The sequence below is a fragment of the Thermobia domestica genome, chromosome 16 (assembly GCF_964235325.1).
Source record: "Thermobia domestica chromosome 16, izTheDome1.hap1.1, whole genome shotgun sequence".
NCBI lineage: Eukaryota > Metazoa > Arthropoda > Insecta > Zygentoma > Lepismatidae > Thermobia > Thermobia domestica.
The window spans coordinates 39,115,289-39,136,048 of NC_137469.1; the positions used below are offsets into that span (position 1 = coordinate 39,115,289).

A 20,760-nucleotide genomic window follows, 5' to 3' on the forward strand; every position below is an offset into this window, starting at 1 on the left:
TGTACTAACCCGTCCTTGTGTTTGTGGATCGAGTTTGCACATTTCTTGAATGCTATGACATTTTAATTCATAAATGACCGAACACCTTTTACGTACTCCAGACTTTGCTTTTACTTTATTATATCTGTGATACTATGCTTTTTTGTTCTTGGGTACTTCATTTTTCCTGTCAGAGAAGGGTGCAAAAGACCTCGATGTCGACGCGCCCATATAAACCCTTTCAATCAATCAATCAATCTACTATATTTCATGGAAGAATCCGGTATTTTTTTTAGCATCCTTCGAAGATATGAACATTAGAAACTAGTGGTATACTGACCACGCTTAATACATACATGGGGAATGTTCAGCCTGTTTAATGGACCGGTTCCACCAACGTAGGTACCCAGCCCGTAGTTCCTCTATCTTGGACAGTTGTTCTGATGTACGAAGTGCACCCTCAACTTTGGTTCGCGAATGTGATGTAACCCTTATTCTCTAAGAGAGTGGGATATGCCCATTCCGCGGCCAGACCGGAGTCCTGAGTGCCTACCAGTAGCCTACTGATGGAGGCGGTCTTGCTAGCGAGTCAAGGCCTCCCATGCTCACCGTTACCCAGGGTCTTGGGATGAGCTCACACAGGCCACGGGCGACCACAGCCCGGCAGAGTCCAACCCAGTTCCGGGATCTTCAGGCATGCCCGAGGGAGCTTGTTCATTCCCTGTTCTGTCTATCCCTATCGTTCCTTAATTACCATTTTTTGTGTAGAAGTACCGCGCATACGTCGAGATATTCCCGGATCCAAAGGTACGTGGTAAGTCACCATTTGCGTTTGATGCTAGTCCTTATCTTGAAGAATTTGCACCTTTTTCCGGGATCAAAAACCCTTGCCGAGATACCTGAGATGGGCACTTTTCCCCAATCACCGTTCGGTCTTCGTGCAGGCAGGAATCTGACATTCCCCTGACGGTTGGATACGGGATTACTTCTAATTATGATAGAGGTACACCGTACATTACCAGAGTTAATGACTGATGTAGACTGTCTGTTTTCCAAGACATGGTCATTTAGAAAAGGAAATCTCCCCCTCCCTGGTAGGTTTGTCAAGCAATACTGGACTACCTCGTTTTTTATGTGTTGAGGTACCACGTTGAGACACTCGTATCTCCTCCCAGACCCAATGGTAAATATAAATCACCATTATTGAGAGGGACCATGCCGACTGGCCTCCCCCGGTAGGGTCGTCGCGAAGGAAATGTATACGAAGAACGCCTAAAATAATGAAGATACGCTGTAGAATAAGTTAATAAGAAAAAGGCTTTTAAAAGCCTTTAGAATTAAAGAAGCTTTGAGAAGCGCCAAAGGGTGTTAAAAGTTTAAGCTTTGAAAACGGAACAAATTAAATCAAATGCTGAAGAAGGAAAAAAAGTTAGGTTTGATAGTAGTAGATAATGATATATATCGACATATTGTGTTTCAATATATTAAAGATATACAGAATGCCGAGATATTAGAGCTACTGTTAGTGCACATCTACTGTTTAACACACTGGTTTATTGTTTCCAAATGCAGGAAGTTTGACGTACATTAAATATTCACAGTAAGAAAATTAGCTTATACTGCATTAAAAAATAAATAAATAAAAAGAGCTTTTGATGGCTATCGGAATGGTTGAGACAAATTAAAATAATGTTTATTCTTTCTTGCTTGTTGTCTTTCTTCCTTCTAAAACTGACTGTACAATGGGGACAACTTGTCTTTCAAGCCTCTAGCGGCTTGTCGGTGACATGTTGAGTGGCAAAGAATAAAGAAAGTGTTTAATCTTATGCACTGTCAGTCATTTTGAATGCTATAATGGAAGGAAGTGTAGTCAGGTCAATATAAGTGTAGAAAATTCAGAGAGAAGAGGAAGCACTAGAAACGAGGGAGCTTCGCACAGAAAGTTCCTATAAAAAAAATCACTTAAATTATGGGAAAATAAGAAAGTAGCGAACCGAAATACAGTAGACTCCCGAGTATCCGACCTAATTTGGTGGAAGGACAGACCTGATAACAAGAAAGCCGGATAGGCCGGAGTTTTATGAACTCATTTCTTTATGAACATTAAGCATATCCCAAGGACAGTTTATGAATACTTTACTGTACGCACAGTTATAATCAGGAATAGCGGCAAACGTACTATATTGAGGTCCGTTACACACTAATGAAACAATGAACAAGGAACAGAACGCTTGTCTTTGTTGTCACAACTTGTATTTTGCACATGACACGTAGGAGGATTGTAGCAGACGCCTACTTCCAATGCTTTGGCTATGTTGCCAATGCAACGCCTTGCCTTCCTCATTTAATTACGAGAAAAGAAAACTAGGCGGGCTAGTCGCGAACAGGATACTCGGGAATCTACTGCAGTATTAAAAGAGCGAGGATGTGGTTGAAAAAAATTGGAAAGTGTGGATGAAGGGAGTTGAAAATGAGACGAGTAAAGCAGAAAAGGCCAGAAACAATGGAATAATTATACATAACAACAAATTATGAGTTGGCTTTCAATACGTGATTGAAATCCTCAAAGAATTAGTTGTTTACCATATATATTTCTATTAGAAAATATATTATAAAGAAACTGTTATAAATAGTTAAACCCTCAAAATACTTTAAGCCTTACCACATGCTTTGTGTGCGAGTAAATGTAATTTCTCAATATTTATATATTTGCATCCTCATCGCGTATCCTGAAAACATGTGTGAATCTTGTTAGAACGATTGTTATATTCATTTTGATATATTTATTTATTTTTAATCACTGACTTTATTTGTTGGCATCGATATGTTAATTTATTTGCAGCCGTGTTGCTATAATTGTTTTATTCGTATTTATACTAATGGTATACGTAAATGATCACTAGAAAAATTTTAAATAAAATTTTATTAATTAGAAGTATCAAGTTGAGCTAAAATTTAATAATTAATTAAGGATATTATGTGACGCATGTTCATAGCCATTTGTAAACGTACTCTTTTCTTTACCGGTTCTAATGTTTCCTATATTGTTTCGGTGTTTCCTGACACCTTCAACAGATCTGAGCAATTCATGTCACTTCTTAGAATGTTGTCTTGTACTACTGACGGTACACGGTAAGCAAGGATGATGTAAGAAGAAAATAGAGATGTTAATATGATAGTGTAATTTCCGTGCTCTAGAATCCTCTTTTTTTTCGAGGGTCTTACTTTTGTTCTAAAACTTTCGTAAGAGATTTTATGAAGACCTATAATTTTGTGCTAGTTTGTATAAATCGTGCTTACTACTATCAGGACTTTGTGAAGATGCTAATATAGCCTCTTCTTTGAACTTTGATGATTACGCACTTTTTCCACTTGCCGAGGATTTTTCAAAACATACAAATGTTCACATTATACAGTAAATACTTAGGCAACTTCTTACGAAGGACCACTATAACTGTAATATTTTAAATGTGTCTTCTTTTTCTGTTTGCTGGATTGGTGAAAAATCTTTTTTCAATTATTTGTTTTACCAGGTCTCCTTGTCGTATGCCGAAGTTTCAGTTAGTACCTAAAACTTCACGTTTTTGAGTTATGTTGCTAAACAATTTTCTGGATTCTGAGGAGTGTGTTCAGCTTCCAAAGTGACTAACATAACGTTGTCTTTGTTCTAACCGTGTGCAATGTTTACGCCATCTATTAAGTTAAAGATTCTTATTTGAATATTGAAAAATCATTATTATTGGTAATGAAATCCCATTCCCTATCCAATCTCCTTTTGTCAGGGTTCAAACTAATTCCGTGTTTTGATAGAAAATGATTCATATAAGTACACTTCTTCATGTTTAAGACGACAAACTAGTAACACTATATGCCTTTCCAATAATGTGTTTAGGTGAATGAAGGTATTTCATATTAAGAAGTTTTTGACCTCCATCATTGTTTACCGTCGCACAAAATGATGCAAGTTAAGGTTCTGAGAAGTGATTTGAGTTCCCCAGATCTCCTAAGGAAGGTGTCAGGGAACGTCGAAACGGTCCAGTTAATAGTATGTTAAATATTAGACGCAGTGAATAGGGAACACGTTTACAAATAAGATAGTAGTGTTTAATTTAAGTTCGAATTAGTTATTCAGTTGTATTATACTTCAACCTTCATCGCTACTTTTTGTTACAAAATATTATTTTACAATATTCTTATTTTCTGAGCTTGAAATTTTGTTTTCACAGAACTCCTCGAAGAGTTCTCAGTCTAATAAGTATACTGTTAATAGCACATAAAGAAGGAAAATGAGAATGACTGGACGGAGACTCAAATCCGGAATCTCCTGCGTACCGTGCCGATGCGTAGAACAGATACACCACTTACTCCTGAAGTCGGTGCTTTTCGGTTAACGTATCGGCACGGTATGCCGGAGGTCCTGGGTTCGAGTCTTAGTCCAGTCATTTTAATTTTCACTCTTTGTGAGTTAGTGAATTCGCACCTACATAGAATCTGATGTGTAAAAAATTCGGTTATTTCCTCCTTTATGTATAGTGTTAATAAATTTATTAGATCTCAGAATAACTATTTTGAACTTATTAGCTGCTGTATTAGTACGGTGCTTATTCAGCACAACAATATAAAAGAATTCTGATGTTAGTGATTGGATCTGAATAAATAAATAAATAAATAAATAAATAAATAAATAAAAAAAGAACACTACTCGATTATTTTGATACATAAGTTTATAACATAGTCAAGCACTCATCCATCGTAACATATTTATATATTATAAAAACATCTGAAAAATGCAATTTACCATATTAATATGACGTTGGATCACCTTTCGTCCTCAAAACAGTTCTGATGTGACGTGGAAGTAGTCATAGAGGTCGTGAATGGTAGCAACAATTCCGCGAGATAGGTTGGAGACGGAAATATGCGCCGAAGGGGGATTGTGCGGGCCAAAGTATTCAACTTCATTCCGATGTTCCTCAAACTACGCTGTAACAGCTTCAACTGTGTTATTGGTGCATTATCATTCTGGAACCAACATCTGGTCCGTAGGACGCACATGGCCTTAAAATGGCGACGTAATCACTGACAGTCGACCAGTAAGTGTCACCTCAAGACCCACTGAAAACCAGGATATTGTGACCTACAGCGTTACAGAGCCGCCATGTTTCACGGTTGGGCAAGAAACACAGAAGACCATATGCTTTTTAGGGCGTCTGCCTCAAATAAGCACGACCGGTAGTGTGAAATAAGGTAAACGATCACTCATCTGCCTTATCACGCGTTTCCAATCATCATCGGTCCATGTTACATGTTTGCTGTACCATTGGCGTTGTGCTATAGCGTTACGGTTCTTTATCACGAGTTTCACTCGTGCAACCCGATCCTTTATCTCCATGCTCTGTAATTCGCAGCGAACTATGGTTGTTGATACAGCTGTTGGAGGTGCAGCTTCAGTTCCTACGTCACTTGCAACGCAGTCGCATGACAGTTCAGTGATAATCCGCTTTAATGCTTCGCGGACCTATCACTGTGGGTTTTCTTCCAGCCACTGTTCCTCTTCGCCGATACGATTTTGCCATGATTTTTGTAGGACATCATCAAGTTCGACACCGTCCCTCGCGACATACCCATTCACCACTTTCATAACGCTGTCACCACATAATCAAGTGCAAAAATTCACCCCTTTTGGAAATCGAGGAGGACAAGGAGGAAGAAAATATGATTTTTTTAAGAAAATAATTTTTGTTGATTTTTTTTTTTATTTAAACCTGTTTTTCTGATTTAAATAAAATCTTTCTCCTCGCATAATACAAGTCGCGAACTGAATAGAAAATATTAGGAATTAGTATTAAATGTTAATTATGCCACTTAAGTGAAAGTATTGCGGTTGAATTTTGAATTAATTCCCAATCGTTAACCTATTTCAATCCCAAACATTGTTTCTTAAGCATTAAGGTAAAAGTACAGCAACGTTTATATCAACATGACTTTTTTTTTTTTTTTTAAACAAAAGTTGCTCCTATTTGACAGGGGCATCTGTTAATAAAACTCGGAACTAGCGTACGGCACGAAATACATATAAAATACTGAATTTCACCTAAAGTTATAAAATCTAAAAATATTTAAGTTTCGGAGAGGGGATCGGGTCCTTCTAAATACGCCTCCATTATTTGGGAAAAAACTAACAAACGCGCACAAAAAAGAATTTTCGTCTTAAAGTCCATGGTGATTTTCCCCGTTTTAATAGTTAACGATTTAAACCCCTATGCTTCGAAGAGGAGAAAGCAGGATTGCGCCGTTACCCGTTCAAAACAGGATTTTCCCTAATCATCGTCTGCATAAAACACTCGTTTTCATATCTTCCATAATCGAACAGAAACGGGATTTTACTTATTTTCACTTTAAATTAATTTATTTCAGAATTTGATATAAATCAACGATTTTTTATTTTAAAAATAAAGTGATTTAAATCAGACTGATTCAGATCAGTCCACTGTGCAAGGAGGTCTCCTATTTTACACGGTCACTGTTTGCTCGGTTTACTGCACACTGCCGTTCTGCTTCTTCTCACGTAGTACGTAGTTTGTCCAACGCTAGCATACCGCCACCAACAGTTCGGCATTGTTAACCTACTCATTGATGTGTTTCCAACTCCAGGTATTTCCATTAAATTGATAAATATGTCTAAAAGAAGAGAATGTATAATATATGGATTGTTAAAATGCACTGTCCTTATGATAATAAGTAGTATTGTACGTAAAGGATTGCTGACATGTTGCAAATTTAATGTATATTTATAAATCACTTAAATGAGAAAATTGTGAGAACATTATTATCCAACACTAAGAAGTTACATTGTATGTGCTTTCGCTTAACGTATCATCAAATAGGGAGTGGAAGAAGAGAAAAATTAAAAGGAAGAGAAAGTAACTGATAAGTATCTAATTAGACGCCAAGGTAGAATACAGTCATGTGACAAGTGTTGCTGGAGTGTACAAGAAAAACTTTCATACGAAAGTTATTTAGGGAAACAGAATAAAACTTATTTAAGAAAAATAATAGAAAACATTGAAAGAAAGATAATATATATTTCCGTCTGTATTTTGATATAGACGGAAGACACTTACATTACTATCCATCAGAGGGTCTAGTTTGTGGATGGGTAATGTAAATATCTACTTATCTCTGAGGGATGTGGGTCATTCCATGTCAAGTTACCTAATTTTAGAACATAACCGTGCTTCAATGTCTCAGATTCTCATCATTTTTTTTTTTTTCATGCATAAATACCAATGAAATTATACTAAATTAATTTTTTCAGATTTTATGGATGAGAAATGGGCTGGGGAGAAATTTTTGAAAAGTGTGAATTTGGTGCCAACTTTACTTTCTGCCACTCAGCATTGTGGAACTAAAATTACCATAACTTCCTTATTTTTTAAGTTATTGAGCTCATCCAGGTGTCAAATGGAAAGCTTAATTTTTGCTCTTTCATTGTGTATGTAGTGCACCCAACTAGCCCTAGCGAATTTTCATGTATCCGCTTTAATGGCTGTTAAGATGAGCACGGCACGAGTAAATAGTGATACACTAATCCTAAGTACCTAGTGTACCTAGAATATACTCTAGGCACGTATACATTGTCTGCATTTAAATTCACATGTCATTGTTCTATTTAGTAGAATAACTCTTGCCTGAGAAACATATTCAACTTTAACGAAAATACGAGGGGAAGACAAAAAGTAAAGAACCTGAGAAAAGGTACATTTATTCTAATGATAGAAAACTGAAACATACACTATTTTTCTACATAATCTTCCTGCACTTCAACACACTTTTCCCGACATTTCACAAGTTTGTTATTCTATTAAAAAAAAAAAAAAAAAAAAAAAAAAAAGTTGTTGCACCTATAACCAATTTTGCACCGCATCAATGACTCGCTGATGGTTGATGTTTAAATTTTTTAACTTCTGGTGATGATGGGTGTTTCCAAACCATGCTTACAGCCTTACTTTCCAGTTCGTAATGATGTACTCAGGTTTTATCTAGTAACGATTTGTTGTAAAATAAATCCATCTCCTTCGCGAAGATAACGGGCCAAATGTTAAAGAGAGAAATGTCCAACTTTTGTGCCTTGTACTTCGCGATAATAAACAGCTGTCGCCATACTGCGCTTGCATTCGACGAATAATTTCCGCAGGTTTAATACATTCTGCAAACAAAAAGAGAATCACTGCTCTCATTTCCTCCCTGGTGCAGATCGACAATGGAGCTGCCATTTTTAACGGTCTTCTACACTCCAACGACTAACGCGGGAATCATAGTGACACGCTGCATAGAAGTGTTGCAGACGACACTAAATCAGCGCTGGATATTAGCAGTGTTACCAGACCTTACTGCGAGAAATTGCAGAAGTCCCTTTACTTCTCCCCGTATATCTAAACTTACATGACGAACAACATTGCACAATTAAAAATACCACTTAGAAACGGATATTAGATAAGAAGAATCACAGACAGACACTATAGATGTGAAAGTAGAAACAACATATCAACAGTAATTCTTGTCAAGCCCACTGTGTCTGTCCTACCTTTCACTTCTCCCTACCTTTCATTTTGTTGTATGCTTTGACCTAATTTTCCGTACTATGTAGTTTCAAGAATTAAATTCCTTACCGTAAATGTTGAGGGTTAATCTACGTCAAAAGTTTGCTATATATAATCTTTCAATAAGTTTTTACAGTTGTAAAATGCTTGTGTTGTCTTTCTTTATAGATGCTTATCTCATTTGTAGGTATAAATTAATAAACAACTTTTAAATGTCAAATTGTATTCTCGTATTTTTCAGTACGGGCTCCGAAGATTTGATTAGCCCGAAAACAAAAAGAGCATTAGACGATGATTCGACACCCGGATCAGAGAAGAGGCAAAGGACCGAATCAGTTTTAGATGATATAAAGTAAGTCTTTATTTGTTGTTATCTAACTTAAGAGTAGTTTAAACAATATTCTCGTAAATGTAAGTAGCTTATACGTAAACTTTTACAGTGGGCATATAAAGTGTGTATGTCTAATATCAGAGAGAGACTGTGAATTGTAGCTGTACATAAGGGTGTAAATAAAGGCTATCATTAGGTACGAATGCAGCTATATTCAATGTAAGTGCAAAATCATCTGATGGTTCTAACATATTCATAATGTTTAATGGTCGATATTGTGATGGTATGCAGGCTCTGGATAATGCTGTAAAGTTGTTATTAAGATACTGTTAGTAGAAAAAGAAAAGAGCAAATATTACCAAAATTAAATACATTCTTTAAATATACTAACTGAACCTGTGCTGTTTACACAGCGGGCAATTCTAATATGAGCATGAATCTCCTTCCCACTTCACACTATATCTGTGCAAGTGCCTTTATGAACACAGGCGAAGGACAAAAAGACTAAAAGTGAGTGAATTGCTATAGACAAACATAAACGTAGTATTTTAATATATAGAATGTTGGGGTGAGTTTGTGGAAAACTTGGATAAGTAATAGATGATACCAAATGCAAATATTTTTTCTTATAAGTCCATATCCGAGTCCACCTCACTGTGGGTTCACAAGCCTTCGAAGGTGCCAGCTTGCAATGTTGCAATAGGTTTTGTCATTCAGATTAAAGCAAAGTGCCTAAAATGTCCACCAACCCGATATACGAAGCACATCTACTGATTGCCTTTCACAAGGGTATCAACCTTGTAGCATTATTAAACTAATAGGGCCAAAACGATGCCTAAAATGGTGGAATAGAAAAATAAAGAAAAGCTTTTTTGAAAATTTGAATGAGAACTGGCAACTCTACACAAAATTTGGAATCGACCAAAGGAAACGGCACACGTGGTTTTCGAGATCTCATTGTCGAAAAGATTGGCCACAAACATATAAACGTTTCTAGCACTTTAATATATAGATACTAAGAGACCCACTCATCAACGCTCATACTATACTACTATAGGTATAAACGTGAGTTTTGGGCAGAATACTCCCTTTGTCACGGAAGTAAGGTATAGAACTTTTTTTTTTTTTTAATTCTTATTGTAAGATGGGTAAAGTTTTTTTTTCTCAATAACAGAATAACTACGAATCCATGAAGTGAGGAAAATGAAACTCTGTGTATAAACTGCATTAAAAATAACTGAACATGTATCGTATCTCAACATTCTCGAAATTCCGCTCCTAAGGTGGTAATATGTGTCCATTTCTATAATACTTAAATTTCCCCTTTTTCTTTGTTCAGAAAGTGCCCAATGTGTGAATTCCTTTAAAGTAGGAATAGTAAAATTCGGTATGTAAACTCTTCATGAAAAATATGGAAATACGTATTTCATCATTTTCGAGAATTCCAGTTGTAAAGGTTGTGGCCCCGCATGGAGTAGTCGTTAACGTTGTCGTCTTTGGTGCGAGCGGTCCCGGGTTCGATTCCCGGTGGGGGCACTCGGTCGAAAAAGTGCAATAGCTTTTTCAGGCCGCCATCTTGAATGAGTTTTTTCCTGGGTTTCCCTCATTCATACCAGGCAAATGCCGGGATGGTACCTAACGTAATGGTCCTAGGCCGCTTCCTTCCGTCCCTTTCATCGGATAGTGTGCTCGCCGACGGACGGCATCCCTCATATACGTGACGGACTAAATGGCCTTTGATGTCGACAGCCCAGAAATCTAATTCCTAATTCCTAATCCAGTTCTAAAGGGTGCATTTTCTATAGTTAAATCTCCGATTCATTATTCAGAAAGTACCCAATATGAAAATTTGGTTATGTTGGAGTTGTGAAATTCGTTATATGATTTCTTATAGTACGGAAGGTATAACGTCGTTGCTTTCCCGTGAAAAGTTGTAGTGACGTTTATGGGGAGTGACCAGCGTGGTTACTCGTGGCTCGCTGAGCGCGGTAGTCGGTTGGTGGTGAGGGCAGTAGAAGGTTACCCTCTTACCACACCCTCTGTGTCAAGCAGATCGAAGCGTGGAAAGCCAACGACTTTATACCTTCTGAACTATAATTAGTAGTAAGGAACTATGTATTTCAGCGCTTTCGAAAATTACGCTTAAAGTTGAGAAAGTGGGTAAGGGCATTTTCCACAATATTCAAATTTCTGGTTTTATAGTTATTAAACCTTATTCTTCCTGTGCGATGAATAAACACGTTTGCTAATCGATTTTTTAAAATATAAAAAAATAAAAAGCTTTTTTGTTTTCTTTTTCAATATGGAATTTTTAGTAAATCCACTTACCTCCACTGTAGCCATTCGTTTTAAAGATTAGAAAGAATTCAGTTTTATTATATTTTCATGGCATTAGTCAGGTCTTGTCATAGCTAAATGTTTTAGTGCACACAGTCTGTGTTTAATTCTCACTGGAAGCATAGAACAGCCAGTGTTGACGCTGCGTCGTGAAGCAATTGGGGAGCTGTTTTTAATTAAGAGGTGCGGTAAACTTCTGTCTGTAAAGCCATAAATAATGGCCATAGGATCCTATGATGTTTGCTGCACTTAACTCAAAACTGCCGTGCCGGTCATAATCTTTCGTGAACTGTAATACCAGAGACTGAAAGCATATTACAACCTTCTTTAGTCAGTATGAAACCCAGCATGATTATCACAATTTAGTTAGTTTTTAACTTGATCTGCTGTCTGTAATGGGTGTATTGGGATCAAAATCGCATCTTCGGCTGCCTGTCGGAAACAGTTTTCGGAGAAAACATGTTCGTAAATACACTGCTCCACAAAACTTAAGCAACCCGAGAGAACGTGGTATAAGTGACGTGTGTGTCCCATTCAACACTGGTTAGTGGCATGCACATACACAGAGACACACAGGCGAGTCGAGCACCCACTCTATCGCATAAGCAGCATCGTTGCAAGCGCGGTGAACAACTTATGCCATGATCCGTACACCACAGCCCAATAGTGTTCGAGGCTCCAAGCATTGAGTTAGTGGTTCTTGTGTGGGGTACACACCTTGCAATGGCTGGTAGACGACATTTGAGTGACTTTGACCGCGGGCAAACAATTGGGCGGTGGAATTCGGCCGATCGCAAATGAAAGTGGCGCAGGAATTCAACGTGAACAAAAGTGTTGTGTCGAGGCTGTGCAATCGCTTTCAAAATGGAGGTGAAGTCAGTAGACGTCATGGAGGAGGCCGTCCGAAGAAGACGTCGGCCGTCGAGGACCGATTTCTCACAATTTCTGTCAAACGTAACCGTCAACCTTCATGCTCTCACCTGGCCAATGAGTTGTTTCAGGATACAGGACAACGCGTGAGTCGTTAAACTGTTCGTCGGCGACTCAATAGAGCAGGACTGTATGCAAAACGGCCTGCGCTGTGTGTGCCATGAAACTGGAGCACAAACGTGCGCGTTACACATGGTGTCAGGAACATGTTGTATGGGGGAAACACCAGTGGGCGCGTGTCATGTTCTCCAATGAGTCGAGATTCAGCCTGTCGTTACATTCTGATCGGACTTTAGTGTGGAGAGAGCCAGGAGCACGCTATCATCCAAACTTCATTGCTAAATGGCCCTCCTATGGCGGTGGTTCCATTATGGTTTGGGGTGGAACTATGCTGGACTGGAAAACGGACCTCCATATTGTGCAACATGGCACTTTGACAGCACAACGGTACCTGGATGAAATTCTCAATACACATGTGCGCAATTTCCGCGCAGCATTTGGCCCAGACTTCCTATTCATGGATGACAATGCCCACCCACACCGTGCACATCGTGTGTCCGAGTATCTGGAGAGCGAAGGCATTACGCGTATTGCATGGCCTGCATATTCGCCGGACTTGAATCTCATCGAGCATGTGTGGGATGCTCTTGGGCGGCGAATAGCGCAGCGCAGTTCACCAGCACACACTCTCCCTGACCTGCAAACAGTTCTCCTCGAGGAGTGGCGCCATCTGCCACAAGACTTGATCAACACTCTGATTTGCAGCATGGAGGCCAGATGTCGTGCCTGTATAGCTGTTCGTGGTGGTTACATACCATATTGACTGTCTATGCTCTCGCACAACCCAGCTTCACCTGTTGAGGTATCGTAGTGCTGAACTTTTTGGTCACCCTGTACATCCTAACTGTATAGTTCGTCTTCACTTGCGTTGCATTGTGCATCTGGACCGTTTGTTTGTTCATTATACTTGGTGCAGTGATCGTGTCGTTTTATTTTCTGCCACTTTCTTCGAGTTGCTTAAGTTTTGTGGAGCAGTGTAGATGCTTACCAAAATAATGAAAACACCTAAAGAAAATTCAACTTCACCGGATTTGTATGGCGTGAGACCACCGTTAGCGTACAGTGCAGCTCTTGATTCGTCGTGGAATGCAGGTATGTAAGTCATAAACAGTTTCCAGATAAATAAGACTCCTATCCTTCTTATCTAGGCACTTAGCTAAGCAGTTTTTAGAAATAAGCCTTTTGAAAAACGCCAGATTTTCAAATTGCAGCTTTGTTCCTTCGAAGTACATCATATCATGATCATAGTATTCGATAGAAAGGTATTTTGGATGTTTATTGTCCTGTCCGTTTCACTTGCGTTATTACTGTTCCAAAAGCTTTCAAAATTTGGATATTTGATAATGTAGCGTCCTTAACAATTGTAAGTTTGTAAGGGTGAATAATAAATACGGGATTGTAAGTTTTCATGTAACATAAGATTTAAATTTTGTAGCAACCTGACGTAATGCTATTTGAAAATGTTAGGTTGACAACATTGTTAATCTGGTGGTATTGTAGAGTATGACAATACTCCCTGTCCATATTTGCATGGTACGAAATTTCATATATAATATTAATTTTAAAGCTCCAAGGACGTATCAAGATAAATTATCCACTCTGTATATGCCATTCGGAAGTAATGAGTGCCTCAGTCAAACCCTGCTAAGTGGTTAATATATGTACTTGCTGTGCGCGGTCTCGTTTTCAGTTTCAATGAGAATACTTAGATGCAAACCCTAGTATTCAGATCCCTTTTTAAGCAATAGGCCCTATCCCATATTACAATATTGCAACGGTTCTGGAACAAACTAGTAATGGGCAGTGAAACCAGTTTTCGGCTTTTAGAAAAACAGAAACCGGTTTTTGAAAACTCAAAAACAGTTTTTTAACAGTTCGATTTTCTATTAAAACCATTTTTTTTTTTAAATCAAAACCTGGTTTCGTTTTGAACCGTTTCGTGTTTTCTATCAAAAAACTTATTTTGTTTTAAACCGGTTCGATTTTTTCTATGAAAAACTTGATTTCGATTTAAGCTGGTTCGTTTCTTCTATCAAAAAACTGGTGTCGTTTGAATTTTTTTTTTTTTTTTTTTTTTTTTTTTTTTTAATGAAAAAGCTGGTGTCGTTTGAAACAGGTTCGGTTTTCTCTCAGAAACATTTTACGTACTAACCTGTTTGGAAATGAGTACTACAAGAACAAGAACACCTAATTTGCTTCAGCGAAAATCACACTGGTTTCAGTAAAGACCCAGGCGTTTTTTTTAAAATGCTATGACGCCACTGGGGAAAGCTGAAGATGTTTTCGGTTTTTCTGGAAACTTGTGTCCGGTTTTCATAAAAATCTGTTTTGCCTATCCTTAGAAGGAACACTTAACACCAATCAGTCAGTCAAAACAGGATCATGTTTACAGTTTTGCACCAACCAGCAACTTTATTCACAGTGTATGTTAATTTATCTGCACAAAAATGTAAAATATCTGTGTAGACTTCTTCCACAATCCACCCAAATTGTGAGAATAGGGTAGTAGCATTCATGAAATTAGCCTAATATGTGTTTTCCAACTTATTTTTGGTAGCGAGGTAAATAGGAAAGAAGAGTCATAACAGACAGGTCTTTCGATCACCAGCCTACGGTTGAAACTGCTGAACAATGCTGGCCGACTAGAAAAGATTTGAGAATCAGTAAACTTAAGAACAAGTATCCTTCTGAACTTTCTTATGCTTCACAAGCTAAGGCTATATATATAAGTTTCCCCAGTCGTCTGTGGACAGAGGTGGGGATGCAAGACCAAAAATAGCATGTGAAATTAAAGATCAGACGTACCTTTATTTTTCTACATAATTACAGCGTACATTGAGATGTTTGTCACACCGGTCTATAAGCTTAAGAAACTCTCCCAGGAAAAACTCAGGTGCCTCTTCTGCGCACGGAAGAAGCGTCGAATAGCTTCTGTGACTTCCGCTGTGGTTCCAAAACGCCTGCCGCGTGGAGTCTTCTTCAAAGATGTAGTGGCCGTGCACGTCCTTCCAGGTCTCTGCATGTTCAATACTTGCTGCTACCCCTCACTGAATTGACGATACCATCTCCGCACCATTTGTTTCGACATCACATCAGACCCATAGACTTCCACGAGGCGGTTATGAATTTCCGCTCCCAATATGCCGCGTGCTCATTCATAGCGGACAACCACTCGCACTTCCTCCTTTGACCACAACGTCAAAACGCGCCTTCTCTCCATAGCTACCAGGCTTAGACTGAGTGACTTGTCTCCGCTTTGCGCAGGCGCTGCGACGGCGCCATCTGCAGGATTATCGGCAAATGATATCTACTTGTGTCTGGGTGTGTTGCGCTTGCAACCGCTGCACAGTGGTTCAGGACGAGCAAAAAGCTGGCCAAAACCCAATTTTTGAAAATTGCGTTAGAATGATACTGGTTTAGTGTATGATTTAAGAAGTATCCAAAGTTTACTATATACAAACAATAAACCCGAGTAACATGTAATGGGTGAGTTAGAAAGGGTGGAAGTTAACCATTGTGAACATGTCTAAAATAGTTGCCGAATAGAGTATTTGACATTCAAGTTCATAGAAACACTTGTTGTATATGGCACCAATATACGTTTCAAGCACTGCATCTGTCCAAAGTAGCTATGTAGTATCTTCTATATGTACGTTTCCCCAAACAAAATATGTTAATGTGACAAAATCTCATTTGTGTTAGCAGAAGATCCACAAAACTGCAAAGATTTAGTATAGTGCCCAGCGTTCCCCAGCGGAGTTGTTGAAATGGCCTGAAAGAATAATCCATGATGAATTGTTTTTCATGAAGTTTAGGTGCGAATATGTGCGAATTCGTGAAATACATGTTTCTTTGTGATTGTGTGTGGTGACAGTACACCGAAATTAATAATTCTTACTTTTTACTTGCTGGACGTCTATAGTTCATCATGAAGCTGAAACACATCCAGTTCTATGAGAAAATGAGAGAAATGAAAGGACATTGCCAGAGGGAACAAACACGGCATGTCGAGACCTGGTTTTGACGCAATTGGGCATTGGTGGTCACCCAGCTCACGGTAGTGAAGATATTCGAAGAACTCTTTCCAGGTTTTGCAGCAAGTGTACCAAAAACTGTGTAAGAGTGGCAGAAATCATTACATCTTTCTGAAGACACATACATGGCTTAATGTAGAACTGACGTTTACAATTCAGGAACAGATGGAACATTGATCAAATCGTGGAGGAAGGATTTCAAAGAATCTAGTGACCGAACCAAACGGAGAAAAACGGAAGACTTACGCACATCTGCAAGTACACTCATGTCCAAAATTATTGTCGCATATCTATAACTGTTCTCTTGTAAGAATATAATTTGATAATGATTTTGCAGGGTATTTTTAATACTGATACTATGTGTATAATCGGGAAATGTATATTGTCGTAAATTTCATAGGAAAAGAATTATAAATACAAAAATTAGAATGAGTAAAACAAAATGTTGCTAAATGGACAAGAAAGTTTTATTTTCGTTTTATTGTTCTTATTTACTGCTCTTTTGACATGAAATTTGCCGATTATACACACACTAATATTATAAGAATACCAGGCGAATTCGTTATCAAATTATATTCCTACAACAACATATTTATAGACATGCGACAATAATTTTGGACGAGTCGTCGGGCACCAGGACAAGAAGATGCAGCAAAAGTACTTCGTGAGGTCAGAAACAACTCTGATTAGAGCTCGTAAGATAAGACAAGCGTTTATGAGCGCAAAGGACCAGAGCATTTAACTCAAACCGTACACCAAAGAAGAGGTGTTTGCATTATTTCTCGATGTTAAGTTAACCAAAACCCAATGCATCTGTCTACGTGTTGGTGCCAAAACATGCAACGCAAACATTTATCCAAGTTATCACCAATTACTCACCGAAACATGAGATTCAGAAGCAGTTTAGAGAAAAAGTAGGCCTTAATGTTGATAGACCCAAAGCACGAGACAGTGGAACGAGCAATGGTGGAACAGTGCTAGGAGATTTTTTGCGGACCCACACCAATCTCCGCAAATAACGGAATTTCTGAACAACTGATTACACGTTTTTCGGTGATTCTATCTGTAATCAGCGCTGGACTTGATGTTGATCCCAAGACTTTTGACAGTTATTCACTAGAGACAGCCAAACTGTTTGTTCATCTTTACAGTTGGTTCTGTATGCTTGCTAGTGTCCACAAAATACTTGTTCATGGTTCGGTTGTGATACAGAACGCCGTTTTACCAATAGATCAGCTTTTCTAACAGGCACAGGAGGCACGGAATAAAGACATACGAGCATTTCGGGAAGATCACTCACGCAAATTCTCTCACACGATCAAGAATCGGGACATGCTGCATATGCTTCTAATTATTTGTGCTGTATTTCTTTCGAGTATTAGGTACGTGGCTACCGGAAAGAAAAGACGGTGCTTGTCACACGAAGGACGACTGCTGTTGAAGACATCGAAGCGTGGAGGGGAAGGAGCCAACGCTAGATCCAGCATCCAAAATAATGAAGGCATCCCATCTGCATTCAGCGATATTGTTTGTGACTGTGATGACTGACGTACAGATTTGGTTGACAAAATCAGTTCTCGTTTTTCATTTGTGTATGAGTGTAATGAAGACTTGTATGTATGAGTATAGTTCAGTATAGTATGTGTGAGTGTACTGGCATATTGCACACGAATACACAGTACTTTATTAGTGTTTACAGTCATTTCCTACTAACTCTCTTGTGCATATAGGGCTAGTGCAACCGAACTATAAACGTGTTCGTTAATTCTTAGTACTATAAATATACAGTTCTCACATATTTGAGACTTTATAAGCATTTTGTACATTTTTATAATCAATTATAGTTTTTGGCCAGGTTTTTGCTCATCCTGAACCACTGTGCGCTGTCTTGTTTCCCTCATTGTTGTTCACTTTCCTGGGGAAAACGAGAGGAGGAACTTATTTTTGAACTTCCCCTCGTATTTACATCGCAGTGGATACATTTTCTATTGCGAAATTAAATATCCACAAGTATCCTGTCTTCGTTAACGGTAGGCTGTATTTCAACTGCTAAGGGCTGCTGCAGCCAACTTTATGGTAGGGTCAAAATTGAGTTTTTATTTATTTAGTAGTAGAATTTTTACTTCTTAAAATAATCATTATATTTTATTTTATTTTTCAGCTTTGAAGAATATGTTCCTCGGATAAAGATACATAAAGTGGAAACTCTTGAAGCTTGTCTACATGAAGTAGCTGTTCCTCCTAATATGGAATATATTCCCCTGAAGACTCCAACAGGGACGCCAGCGAGAACATATAAATTCATTTTAGATCCATTTCAAAAGGAAGCCATTTTGTGTGTGGATAATAATCAATCTGTTTTGGTGTCTGCCCACACATCGGCTGGGAAAACCGTTGTTGCAGAGTAAGTTGTTATACTTCAATAGCGTATTTAGCTATGAAAAATAAAAATACCACATTACGTGTAAATCAGATAGATTACTTTGATTAGCTTTAATTTAATAGTCATATATATATATAACAAACTCGCGTACAAATGGCCAAGTTTAGCACTTAAATTTTCAGTAAATGCTATGACGCCACTGTCAATCGATTCTATTTGTCTACTATTCTCCAAACTATTGCCTAGCATTAGATTTCCACTGAAGCATATTCCTCTGCAAACAGAAAGCGGATACTTGTCTCCTTCCTTGTAACAGGCTTTCCACAGGCCATAAGTAATGGACGCGGTTAAAGGAACGCGTACTTTTGACGAGTCCAAAATAATATATATATATATATATATATATATATATATATATATATATATATATATATATATGTGTGTGTGTGTGTGTGTGTGTGTGTGTATGTATGTATGTGTGTATGTATGTATGTATGTATGTATTGATTGATTGATTGATTTATTTATTTATTTATTTATTTATTTATTTATTTGAATGCATGTTGTATTCACCCAACGAAGTAGCTCAAGTGGTAGAGCGTTGGCTTCGCATTCGGGAGGTCGCGGGTTCGATTCCCGCTGCCGACCATCCTGACGGGTTTTCCTTAGTTGTATGAGGCAAATACCGGGATGGTACCTACTAAACAGACCCTGGCCGATACCTTCCCAAATCCTTTAGATTGTTATTGTCGTTGTTGTAGATATCCAGTATAAAATGGCCTCTGAGCTGTATCTGGTGATTGTTAAATAAATAATTAAATATTCTTACGCACTTGGTACTGGAATCGATTGCCAATGAGAGAGAATTGTTGGTTTTGATCCAGCTCCATGAAGCAATTTGATAACCCAAAAACATCCTTTTCTTTCTTTTTCTTGGTAGAACCCATAATAAAACCCGAAAATACCTACCTCCAGACATGTACTTCAGATCTCGGATTGAAATGATAACCTTAATGTGGTTATAGTTACTTTCTTCAATTGTGTTTCTCAATATTTGCCTAGTTTCAGAAGTGACTCAAAATATCTGTTTACCAAGAGGATATACTCATTGTTTCCCATAGATTATAGCCTCGATCCCCACTTAGAATATACAATAAATTTAATATCACAAGATCCTTGGAACACCAAAGATTTATACTTATACCAATTATCACTTTAATTTGCTCAGTAGTTATTCCGTGATGCGATCCAACAGAACAGAAACTCACATTCGTTTTTATATAATCGATGTATAATAACATGAATGCATAAATGGTATTTTAAGTATAAATATTCCTTTAAATGTACCTACAACATTTAATAAAATCAAATTTTGTCCAATAAAAGTCACTAGGCTGGGTTTTCCACAACACTGACTTCGAGACAGGTAGCCTAAAAATTTACAGATAATCAGTGTTCGAAGTGGAAGAAACCTGAGACGGTGTGTTTTATTATGATTTTGACTTGACACACTGGCTACCTAAATGTTCAAATGCAGTGAGGGTATGTTGCCTAAAAGATTGCATTTCTATTTACACAATGACTGAAAACCATTGGAGAGCTTCTCTGTAGTAACGCCCCGGGGGAAGGGGGGGGGGTCATTGAGAGACTTTTATCCCCTCCAACTCTGAAAAAAATACCCCCTTGTGTTGTATTATAGAGAATTATACACGAAAATGTTCAAAAACCGAATGAGGATATTAATAATTTCCTGTGGGAAAACTCCCGGTCCCCCACTCGACTGTGGGGTATCCCAAACACTCCAAGGTCCGCTCCCACAGCAGACAAGTCCTAAACCCACTCGTGCACAAAACACAGCATTTATATGCATTAAGGCAAGACACACACGTACAAACATACATAACGAAGAAAGAGTTGATTATGGTACATCAGAATGTAAGCTAAGTGAACTTCTTTGCAGACACCGCATTTTAAAAACAAAAGGTAGGAAAAAGGTAAGAAAAATGTCGGTGTTGTCAACTTAGAAATAATTCCACATAAGAAATAAAACCTTTTACATACAAAGCTATTGGTCAATTACTGTGTATAAAAATGAATTTATTA

The 20,760-nt window shown here is 38.0% G+C and overlaps 1 protein-coding gene across 4 annotated transcripts in view; it reads left to right on the forward strand.

The window, feature by feature from the left end:
* The window catches only part of Mtr4 (exosome RNA helicase Mtr4), a 105,790-nt gene that overhangs the window by 47,845 nt on the left and 37,185 nt on the right, over positions 1-20,760 (forward strand). For all 4 annotated transcript variants that reach the window (XM_081742359.1, XM_081742357.1, XM_081742360.1 and 1 more), the window contains exons 2-3: positions 8,824-8,934; positions 18,436-18,678. In XM_081742359.1, coding sequence (XP_081598485.1) covers positions 8,824-8,934; positions 18,436-18,678 — 354 coding nt within the window. The remainder of the gene's footprint in view (positions 1-8,823; positions 8,935-18,435; positions 18,679-20,760) is intronic.